General features: G+C 44.0%; 1 protein-coding gene across 5 annotated transcripts in view; it reads right to left on the bottom strand.

Moving 5' to 3' along the window:
• The window catches only part of LOC142742520 (gamma-tubulin complex component 5-like), a 40,260-nt gene extending 29,280 nt beyond the window's left edge, over window positions 1-10,980 (bottom strand). For 2 of the 5 annotated variants that reach the window (XM_075852345.1, XM_075852347.1), the window contains exons 1-5: window positions 10,762-10,980; window positions 7,818-7,871; window positions 7,637-7,745; window positions 1,270-1,344; window positions 917-1,049 (exon numbers count right to left, since the gene is read on the bottom strand). In XM_075852345.1, the coding sequence (XP_075708460.1) occupies window positions 917-1,049; window positions 1,270-1,344; window positions 7,637-7,745; window positions 7,818-7,871; window positions 10,762-10,895 (505 nt within the window). In that variant the 5' untranslated portion in view covers window positions 10,896-10,980. The remainder of the gene's footprint in view (window positions 1-916; window positions 1,050-1,269; window positions 1,345-7,636; window positions 7,746-7,817; window positions 7,872-10,761) is intronic. The other 3 variants (XM_075852348.1, XM_075852349.1, XM_075852346.1) reach the window with 3 other exon arrangements.
• Window positions 10,981-12,112: the final 1,132 nt, after the last annotated feature.

Genomic DNA, 12,112 nt, shown 5'->3' with positions numbered 1-12,112 from the left:
GAATCACAAGCAAAGGAGGAACAGGAAAGGCAGGTATAAATAGACAGAGGGCGGGAGCTAGCTCCGTCTGGCCAGGCTGTGATAGGTTCTCCTACTCCTAAGCCTGCCACCCCGAGTGGTGGAAGATGGAGTCAGTCTCACAGACATAGAAGCAGGTGCAGACTGATTATCTATGGGCGTTAACCCCGAAGCTGTGCCTGGCAGATCCTTTACACCAGGTGATTGGACCTGAGTCAGCTATGCATTTGCATGAGCAGGTTCCAGAACTTTCTATCTCCAGGAAGAATTTCTGCTGGCACCAGCTGATGGGACATTTGAATTTCAAAGGCTGGAAAATGGGCCATAAAAAAAAGCTGTTCCGTCGTGATCAAGCAGTTCGTTTTGAAGATTTGGACCGACGCCCACCCTCCCTCCTTCAGGTCTTTGATTTCCTTCTTGTCGTTATTTTTAGAGGGGTTTGTCACCCTGCTAATGCTGGGCGAACTTTTTATTTTATTGGTTTTTAATATTGATATTTCGTTTTCAAGATTTCAATATATGGTTATTCTGTTTTTAATTATTATTTTATGTTAACCTTAATAAACTTCGTGGCCATTTTTTATCCAAAGAAATTGTTGTAGGATTTATTCTAGTTGGTAAGTTTTAGTGGGGTCTGTGCTACTATGGGATTACTGTGTGGTGCATATCACCAGGGAAATACCAAACTAAAAAAAAGGAGATGGAAAATGTATTTTGGGAGCCAATACAGCTCATTAAATTCACTTTATAACGCGTTTAGGAGGTTTAATTAGCGGAACAGGTGGTGGGATAACCGCTTGAATTATAAGATGACCATCCAAAATATCATGAGATGAATAGCAGACAGGGGAACAGGAGTTTGCGCAGACAGACAGACCAAATGATAGCACATAGTTACCTTTCCATGATACTACAGGAGCAGCACTCTTCTTTTCCCCATCATCTAGTGGGGTCCTATCAACCTGAATTCCTGAGTCCTCCCTACTAAGGGTCTCTTGATCATCTTCCTCCTCACTAATATCAGACCACTCCTGAAATCATATTTAACTAGCAGTCAGTCCACAAATTCCACTTTACCATAGGATACAAATGTTTTAGTACATGCAAAGCGCACGGCTGATTTTTTTTGTGGGGTTGGCAGAATGTGTAGTGATACATTTTTATCATTGACCTTTATGGAACAATGGAGTGCACATACTAATATTGTCGCAATACGAAGTCTACATGGACATAAGAGGAGATAAAACTTACCGGTGTGTCGTCTGCACTGAGACCAATGTCTTCCCCTTCCATCAAGTATTTTCCCCAATCAAATGGCTCCTCTTCCTCTATGATTAATCCACACAACAGGTCAGGAAAATGTAACGATTTACATCGATTTGACTGTATATTCTCAAGTATCGGTCTTGTTTTTTAGGTTTTAAATAACATTAAAACAAAACATTCATTACACAGATATTAAAAGGGTTTGTCTGACATTTATCCATACCTATAAGAGAAGAAAAGGTTTTTTTTTTTGTAATCTACTCATAGGTAAAAATAGTGTAGTACCGTGTTAGCCAGAAACTATATGCAATGTTAAATACTTTTTTGTCAAAAAAGACAAAAAATATTGTAGATACACACAAAAGTATTTGGCATTGCATACTTGTAGTTAAAATTCTTAAAGGGTAACTAAACTTTTAACATGTCACAGGTCAGGTTTGATCGGCGTCGGTCCGAGCACTGAGACCCCCACTGATAGTTAAAACTAAGCAGCAGAAGTACTTGGGTGAGCGCTGTACCGTTGCGTTTCTGATCGGCTTTCCTCGGAAAGACGAGTAAGCGGTGTACAGATTCAGACTTTCTACTGAGCCCGTACACCGCTCCAAGCAAAGGCGATCAGAAACAAAAAACGGCACAGCACTCACCCAAGAACTTTGCCGCTTCGTTTTAGCGATTGGTGGGTGTCTTAGTGTTCGGACCCACACCGATCAAAACTTCTGACACGTCATTAGTCAAAGGTTTTTTCAAAAGTTTAGTTACCCTTTTATATCACAACATGCTACAGTGACATTTAGCAAAGTGACAAACTCCTGCAGTAGCAAATGGACGGAAGCAACGTAGTACGTTCATATCCAGCCCTCAAGGTGAACCAGAGTCGAGTGACAGCATGGGAATTGAGAATTTTAACTATAATTGTAGGGTATTTTGGGGTCAAACCTTTTAAGGGGGTATTCCCATCTCTGACATTTATGGAATAGACACGAAAGATAGAACCAGGTCCCACCTCTTCTACCTGCATTTATCTTTACAATGTAAATACCCCGTAATACCGTCTCCCACTGTCGCTGCTCTCCGGCCAATGAGTTAGGAGGTGGCCAGAGTACGGAAATAGCCAAGCTATGCTGTTCCGTAACTCCCATAGAAGTGAATGGGAGTTGCAGAAACAGCATAGCACAGCAAGCTACGTCGTTTACATAATCCCAGCCACCTCCTAACTCAATGTGATCTACCTAATGATGGCTCATTTGCCACAAACCATACCATAGGGAGGGTAACAGCGGGGTGCTGTCATAGGCTCTTGAAAAACCGATTACCGGTAAGTAATCAATCTTTTACCCTTTCACCTATGACAGCACCCCTGGAGATGTAAAATAGAAATCAGTATTTAGGGTGGGACCACAGCTTATAGCACCTTTCTACCAAAGGCCAAGTCAGAGGCTGTATGCAGTTGTAATCGGTAGTGCTTGAAAAAGGTGTGAGGAGAACTCCATGTGGCAGCCTTGCATATCTGGTCTAGAGATGCCTCTGCTTTCTCTGCCCACGAAGTGGACACAGCCCTGGTGGAGTGAGCTCCGAAAAACTCTGGGGGCTTGAGCTTCTGATTTATGTAAGCTAATTGTATGGCCTGCTTAATCCACCTCGCTATAGTGGCTTTACTGGCTGCCGAACCCTTGTTATGACCCTGGGTAATCTCTAGGTACTGGACTAGGCATTTTCTTACGTCTAGGCAGTTAAACTGTTGTTCCCTCTGATTTTTTGGGGAATCACAGAGGGAGGGAAGAATAATATCTTGGTCTAAATGAAAGGGAGAGACCACTTTAGGAAGAAATCCTGGTAAGGTTTTTAAGATGACTATCGTCTAACAGTAGGGTATGTGGAGGGAAGGCAGAGAGGGCCTGAATCTCATTCACTCTATAGGTTGATGTAGTGGCTAACAAGAACGTCATTTTGAGTGTCAGCAGTTTCATGGAGATGGAGTCCATTGGATCAAATGGTGGATTTATCATAGCCTGGAAAACCGGATTTAAGTCCCAGGGAGGAACTGGGGATCTCATCTGGTTTTTGAGTCTGCAGGCTGCGGTTAGGAATCTTTTGATCCAGGGGTGTTCTGCTCATTTAGAATTAAAGAAGGAACTTAAAGCAGAAATCTGAACCTTTAAAGTAGTAGGCCTAAGATTTTTATTTAACCCTGCCTGGAGGAAATCCAATATTAAAAGGGATATCTGGTTTGGTTAAAGGATTAATATCCTTGCCTGCAAAATTCAAGAATGCTTTCCAGAACCTCAGATATATTTTTGAGGTAACCGGTTTCCTACTGGCTAGTAGGGTGGAAATGACGGATTCGGAGAATCCTCTTTGCCTAAGGATTAGCCTTTCAGTTTCCAGGCTGTCAGATGGAGTTTCTGAATGTCAGGGTGTATTACTGGGCCTTGATATAGGAGATCTGACATGTTTGGGAGAACCCATGGTTGGTCTGAAGAAATTTTCCTCAACCACGTGAACCATGGTCTCTTTGGCCAGAAGGGGGCTATTAATATCACACTGGCCTTGTCTTCGCTGACCTTTTTTATTACTCTAGGGAGGAGGTTCGGCGTAACCCCTCTCTTGACTCCAAAACTGTGAGAATGCGTCTATTTCTGTTGGGTGGTCTAAAGGGTTTAGGGAGAAGAATCTTTGGGTCTTTCTGTTTTCCTTGGATGTGAGTAGATCTATTGATGGGGTCCCCGATATGAGGATAATTTTCTGAAATACGGTTGTATTCGGCACCATTCTGATTGGCGAAGCCTTTCTAAGGTTAGGAAGTCTGCCACCTGGTTGTCTTTTCCCTTCAGGTGGACAGCCGATAGGGTCAATAGGTGGTGTTCTGCCAGGAAAAAAGATCTGTGAGGATAGGTCCATCAGCGAGGCCGATTTATATAAGACACTGTGGGCGTGTTGTCGGAATAGATCTTTAAGTGTCTACCTAAAATTGCTGGCATGGATCTCTTGAAGGCCTGAAGAACTGCCGCCAGTTCCCTGAAGTTGGAGGATCCCTGAATGGTCTGTTGATCCCACTGACCCTGAAGAAAAGAGGAGTCGTAATGAGCTCCCCATCCCCAAGGACTCGCATCTGTGGTAATGTTGAGAGTAGGGGTTAGCTTCCATGGAATACCCAGCATGAGGTTCTCTCTGTTCAACCACCATCTGAGAGACAGCCTTGCTGCGGATGAGATGTGTAGGGGTTGATCTAGGGAGAGACTGCTCCTGTCCCACTGATTTAAAATGTCCCACTGAAGGGCCCTGGATCTGAAGTGAGCCCATAGTACAGCTGGGATGCATGATGTCATGAGGCCCAGGACAGACATCTTTCCTGAAAGAGGTCATATGGACTAGGTAGATCTCTGATATCCTATCAGGGGACTGATTTTGTCTTCTGGAAGGAAGGACATCTGCTTGGAGGAGTCCAGCAGAGTTCCTAGGAATACACATCTTTTTGATGGGTTTAGATTTGATTTTTTTAAATTTATGTTCCATCCTAATTTTGCTAGTATAGCGCAAACTATTTGTATTTGGAGGGTCAAGTTTTGAGATGTTTCTGCAACCAACAAAAAGTCGTCCAGGTATGGGATCAGGAGGAAGTCGTTCGTCCTGATGTAAGAGGTAATTTCCGCTATTAGTTTTGAAAATACCCTTGGGGCTTGTGAGATGCCAAAGGGGAGGGCTCTGTATTGTAGGTGAATTAAAGAGGCTCTGTCACCAGATTTTGCAACCCCTATCTGCTATTGCAGCAGATCGGCGCTGCAATGTAGATTACAGTAACGTTTTTATTTTTAAAAAACGAGCATTTTTGGCCAAGTTATGACCATTTTCGTATTTATGCAAATGAGGCTTGCAAAAGTACAACTGGGCGTGTTGAAAAGTAAAAGTACAACTGGGCGTGTATTATGTGCGTACATCGGGGCGTGTTTACTACTTTTATTAGCTGGGCGTTGTGTATAGAAGTGTCATCCACTTCTCTTCACAACGCCCAGCTTCTGGCAGTGCAGCACTGTGACGTCACTCACAGGTCCTGCATCGTGTCGGCACCAGAGGCTACAGTTGATTCTGCAGCAGCAGCAGCATCAGCATTTGCAGGTAAGTAGCTACATCGACTTACCTGCAAACGCCGATGCTGCTGCAGAATCATCTGTAGCCTCTGGTGCCGATGTGTCCTCGCTCGTCTGACACGATGCAGGACCTGTGAGTGACGTCACAGCGTGATCTCTCGAGAACACGCTGTGTGTCTGCACTGCCAGAAGCTGGGCGTTGTGAAGAGAAGTGGATGACACTTCTATACACAACGCCCAGCTAGTAAAAGTAGTAAACACGCCCCGATGTACGCACATAATACACGCCCAGTTGTACTTTTACTTTTCAACACGCCCAGTTGTACTTTTGCAAGCCTCATTTGCATAAATACGAAAATGGTCATAACTTGGCCAAAAATGCTCGTTTTTTAAAAATAAAAACGTTACTGTAATCTACATTGCAGCGCCTATCTGCTGCAATAGCAGATAGGGGCTGCAAAATCTGGTGACAGAGCCTCTTTAAGGACCCGTTGATTGTCGCTGCTACCCTCAGATATCTTTGATGATGAAGACATATGGGTACGTCGTAGTAAGCGTCACGTACCCCATTTTTATGATTCCTAGAATCCAAGGATTCGCTGAAATCTTCTGCCAATCCCTGAAAAACCGGGAAAGATGACCCCCCCCCCCACCATGGATTCTATGGCGTCATTGTTGGTCCCTATTTTTAGGGTCCTTTTGGGGCCTAAAGAGAAAGGACTTATTTTTCCTCGTAAATCTTGAGGATCTAAAGTCCTGTCCCCTAGGGTTAGGTCTTTTGTTATTAGCCCTTTGGGACGAAAGGAATCTCTTGTTGGCCTTGCTTGTGCAGTGAACCCCTTCTTGCTATCTGATGCTTATTCCAGAAGGTCATCAAGCGGGGCCCAAAGAGATAATCTCCCGAGCAGGGAATAGCGCACAGTTCCCTTTGGATCCGGTGTCCCCTTTGCAGGTTTTCAGCCAGATAGCTCGTCTAGCCGAATTTGACAGGGCTGCTGATCTGGCGGAAAGGCGTACAGAGTCTACTGAGGCATCTGCCAAGAAATCTGTGGCCTTGGAAAGTGTTGGAAGGGAGGATAAGATTTGATCCCGAGGGGTCTTGTCTTTTACATGAAGCTTTAATTGTGCGAGCCAAATTTTCAGAGATCTGGCCACACAGGTGGCTGCAATGGCTGGTTTAAAGGCCCCCGTAGAAGCTTCCCAGGTCTTTTTTAGAAAGAAGTCGGCCTTCCTATCCATAGGGTCAGACAAGGAGCCTAGATCTTCAAAGGGAAGGGAGTGTTTCCTTGAAATCTTAGCTACTGGAGCATCGAGTCTAGGGGTGTTATCCCAGTCCTTACATACCTCGTCCTCAAAGGGATACTTCCTTTTGAGGAATTTGGGAATACCTGCTTTCCTATCAGGATTTTTTCATTCTCTTTTAATGAGGTTAGTTATGTTCCTATGAATGGGAAAGGTTTAATTCTTCTTAGGTCCTATGCCTTGAAACATTATGTCCTGGACGGACCGAGGTTCCTTAGGATCATCTATGTTCATAGTAGCCCTTACCGTCTTAAGGAGTAAGTCTACGTCCTCTGTTGGGAACAAATTTCTTTCTCCCTCATCCTCACCTGAGGAATCTAAGGAGCTGTACTCCCCTTCTCCTAGTTGAGGATCCTCCTCAGCTGAGGAATCGGGAACTATCCGGCTAGAGGTAGCCGGAGGACAGGAAACCTGACTGGTGTGTGTGGAGAGGTGTGTCCTTTTTATATCCTCAGGTTTCCTGTCCAGCGGATGGGACGTCTCTCCAGGGGTGCTGTCATAGGTGAAAGGGTAAAAGTGGTTTCCAATTATCTGCTTTTTAATTCAATAAAGCCATTTTTGGGTGAGTATGTAAAACAAAGTAGAAGAGACAGTATGGCATAATGAGCATCTGTCTGAGAAAAATAAAATAAAAAAAAGAACAGATGAAATATACAAAAAATACAAAGAGAGGGAGGAACACCACAGTGATAAAATATCAGGTCAATTCCCACTAACCAGGTACTAGGACAATGTTTTCCCAGGGCTGGATTTTCAGGATCAATGGGTGGCAGATTACCGTTTATGTCTATATTTGTTGCCCTACACTGCTTTATATTATTATTATATATTATCGTTAATGTCTTTTTGAAGAACAAATCACATTAGCTCCACAAAATAACACATTTCATTTTTTTCCTAAACATCTGTCTGTCTGTGTCATTGAAATTCAGGAAATAAACAGAAGACAACACAATGGGAGTTACCTGTGTCCCCTCTATGCTGGGAAGAGGAAGATTCAAGAACTCCCCTGTCAGTCGCTTCCAGCTCTCAGCTTTACTCAGATCTGAATGGATCACAAACTTTTCATAGATCCTGTAAACAAAGCTCATTTTTTATGCTCCTTCATAGTAGTGTATATGCACGCTATAACAAATAAAAAGTTACCCGTCTAGGGTCCTGTGTATGTTGTGGCTGCTTACATCAAGATAATGATGGAATCTACAAAGAAATGAAGACATACAGATGAGAAACGATTTACATGTCAGTCACAATGCAGAGGTGTACAATATTTATGGGTAACATCCATATGATCACCCTTTTGCAAGACCTGTGATGAACCCAAACGAATAGGACCAGTGGAAGTAGCTTCCTAGAGAAAGATCTGCACAGGAGATGTCCCACCAGCACTGAACGAGACATCTGTCTATGGACCTTTCTTCTATACCGAAGGCCTCATGCACACGACCGTATTTTTTCCCACCCGTAAATACGGGTTCGGTGTCACACGTATTCGACCCGTTTTGCACCAGTATTTACGGACCCGTGCCCGTAAATACGGTTCCGGAATCACCAGTATTCCACCCGTATTTACGGGCACGTTTTCTATGCAAAATTGCACTGCACTAATCGGCAGCCCCTTCTCTCCATCAGTGCAGGATAGAGAGAAGGGGCAGCCCTTTCCGAGGTAAAAGTAAAAGACATTCATACTTACCCGGCCGTTGCCTTGGTGACGCGTCCCTCTCTTGACATCCAGCCCAACATCCCTGGATGACGCGGCAGTCCATGTGACCGCTTCAGCATGTGATTCGCCTGTGATTGGCTGCAGCGGTCACATGGGCTGAAACGTCATCCAGGGATGTCGGGTCGGATGTCGAGAAGGACGCGTCACCAAGGCAACGGCGGGAGACCGGACTGGAGGAAGCAGGAAGTTCTCGGTAAATATGAACGTCTTTTTTTTACAGGTTGCTCTATATTCTGATCGGAATTCACTGTCCAGGGTGCTGAAAGAGTTACTGCCGATCAGTTAACTCTTTCAGCACCCTGGACAGTGACTATTTACTGTCGCCTAGCAACGCTGCCGTAATGACGGGTGCACACATGCAGCCACCCGTCATTATGGGAGCTCCATAGACTTCTATGGGCTGCCCGTGCCGTTATTACGGCCTGAAATAGGACATGTTCTATCTTTTTCAACGGCACGGGCACCTTCCCGTAAGAAAACGGGAAGGTACCCGTGGCCAATAGAAGTCTATGAGCCCGTTATTACGGGTCGTAATTACGACCCGTAATAACGGGAGTTTTTACGGTCGTGTGCATGAGGCCTTAAAGAGTAGGATCACAGGAGGACATCGTGGCACATTAGTCATCAATATCTATAATACGGTCAGATTTCTAGAAATGCTGCAGACCTACTCTTCGGTTCACCCACCTAATTTTACAGTGTGCCATGCGTCATATAACCCAAGGAGCTGTATGATGCTGAACATCACCAGGATATACAATTGGGGTTTGCATTGAGGAAAGGTCAGCAGACCCTGAAACATCTAGCATTTGTCTTCCATTCTTTGTAATGTAATTTTGTCAGACAGCTGGCATTAATGCATTGGTAAATCTGCCCCATAGGAATATTAACATATAAACAAAAAAAGTAAATTTCTAGGCACAACCTAGATCTCTGGGTTTGTCCAGCTGGCAAAATATATGGACATATTAAAAGGGTCTGACCTTCCGATATCCAAACGTTCATCTGATTGTGGCCAAATCTTTGTGCCTAGGTCTTCCTTAACCCCTTAAGGTGCAGCCTATTTTGGGACCTTATCATTGCCACATTCCGAGAGCCATAACTTTTTGGTTTACCTGTTGGCCCAGCTGTAGAATGACTTATTTTTGGCAGGAGAAGTTGTAGTTTTTATTTTCTCCATTTTGGGGTGCATATAATTATTAAGTAACTTTTTGCTTTATTTTTGTACGCCCCATGCACACGGGTTGATACTACATATGTATACTAAATAAGTTTTAAAAAAAAAATAGGAGCCTATGGGTGACGTATGCCACTGGATGACATGTCACAGGTATACATTTAACATATATGTCATGTGCTTTTCAATATATTAAATGGATACCATAATAGCCTAATAGTGGCATGCGTCACTCATAGACTAGAACAATACCCGTATAATGGATACATCAGGACCCCAGTTCTTGACGTATACGTTTAACTAATACCATTATACTCTATGGTAATGGATGCCATTGTTAGGCATTTGTCAAAGCCCACGTTTAACGTATACGTTGGTAATTTTTCCTGACGTACATCAAACATAGGCAAAAACGTCTTGTGAACATAGTCTTAGGCTCCATGCACATAGCAGTAAATTTTGACCCATTCAATTCTATGGCTGACGGACACCTTCCCATATATTTACGGGAAGGCGTTCATGCAATAGAAAGGCTCCGCAAAAGATAGGACATGTCGTATTTTTTGGGTTTTTACGGACCGTGCTCCCATACTTTATATGGGAGTGTGGCCCCGCAAATGTGGGTGGTTACGGGTACGGTCTTGTGAATGGGGCCATACATTCATGCGAAGAAACCGCATACAGACCCAATACATCAAGTCTTGGCGATATTCTATAAGTATACATTGTAGCAAAACACAAGACTAGGAAGGTGATTTGTGCTGCTGATGCGTTGCAGCAAACCTTCAGCTGTGGGAATTATCAGGTTCTGTTCGGTATTTCAATGATAGATTCACTGCGGAATGGATCCTAATGGATCTTATTGACTTCATGGGTCCATCGGGTGGCCAATTTTATGAATAGTGTAGAAAACTACACCATTCAGGCCATCAGAGAGCAACACAGCAACAATATCGTTCCACTTTACGGACAGCAAACAGAGATCTTGAAAATATTTCGGAATTGAAATACAAATGGTATTATAAAGCTGTAGAACTGTTTACAACAATAACACTTCATTTAACAGACAGAAGGAGGTGATACAGAACTAGGAGCAAGTCACCGTCTCCCCTCCCATTATTAATGACGTGAACGCTGGGACTTGTAGTTCCACAACAGCAGCGGATAGTGTGCTACCAATAAGCACAGACCTGAAGTTGGACCCGGCGTACTGCAGCGCTAGCTGGTAGTTATTGCCGCTCTCATCGTCCAGGCCGGTCAGACTGGAGATCAGCTTCCTGACATCCTTCTCCTGCTCTCTTTCATAGCGGGTCCAGTGCGCCATGTCCCGTACATTAGCAGGCAGCCCGGCAAATGTCACCTGACCACGGATTGGACAGCCATACACCAATCACCAATCTTCAGTACGTTAGCCGACAGCAGCCAATCGTCTGTAGAGAACGGCACGTTTGCGTGAGGGGGTGGAGCGACTGTAAACGGACAGATTTGATTGGGTCTAAATATGCTCAACGTGTTTAAACCAAGCAGACTGTCGCCATGGTGAGACAATGTATGATGCGTTTGAAGTAATCCAAGCTCGTACACCAGCTCCTCAGATAGTAAATACACAAGTTCTAGTCCTGATCTTTTCATATTAACAAGCGTGTCTCTATGTACAGTATATTTTACGTAACTTTTCATCTTCTCTAGAGTTTTAAGACTCCAGAAGTTTTCAGCCATGCTGTTTGTTAAACAGTTATATACAGGACCGATTCTAGCTTATCGCCAACCTGCTCCCCTATGAAGGAAGAAGTCAATATAATAATTTTATCAATCACCACTTTATAACTGCCCTGTCTTCTACCTAATCTAATAGGCGCTTTAATGTAGATAAGTAACGTTTTTTGTGTTGTTTTTTTTAAAAAAAAACGTTTATTTTTTACAAAGGAGCATTTTAAGTGTTATGCAAATTCGTTCTTAATGAACAAGTGGGCGTTTTTTTTACTTTTCACCAAGTGGGCGTAGTAAAGAGAAGTGTATGACACGGACCATACGTTATCTATTAGATCAGGTCGAAGATAGGGCAGTTTTAAACTGGTGACAGCCTCTTTAAACTAGTACAATAAAATCAGTGTAAAATACTTAAAATGTGCACCTATGTAAATTCAAAACTTAGTCTATAGAAGTGTAAATTACTGCACTGACGAAAAAAACATATGAAATCCAGGCTTGCCACATTTTTAACCCCTTCCTACCACAGCCATTTTTCAGATTTTAATTTTTTTCTCCCCACTTTCCAAAAGCCATAACCAGTGGCGCAACTACCGCGGTATCGGCCGCTACGGGGCCCGCTGGTTGAGGGGGTCTGTACCGCCAGCCGACACGCCCCCCCATATGCCCAGTGGCGCCGCTCGCAGCCGTTATGGCTGCTACAGCGGATGGAACCGCTACTACGAGGCCCGCGCCGCCAAGGCTCCAACAAGTATGGGCCGGGACGACACAGGCCCTCTCATGCCCGTAGGCGTTGCTAGCACCGGAGGGGGCCCAGGTGCTAGCGACAGA

This window comes from Rhinoderma darwinii, chromosome 2 (assembly GCF_050947455.1).
Source record: "Rhinoderma darwinii isolate aRhiDar2 chromosome 2, aRhiDar2.hap1, whole genome shotgun sequence".
Lineage (NCBI taxonomy): Eukaryota > Metazoa > Chordata > Amphibia > Anura > Rhinodermatidae > Rhinoderma > Rhinoderma darwinii.
The sequence above is the reverse complement of the archived record's forward strand: the minus strand, read 5'-3'. Positions and strand labels throughout refer to the sequence as shown.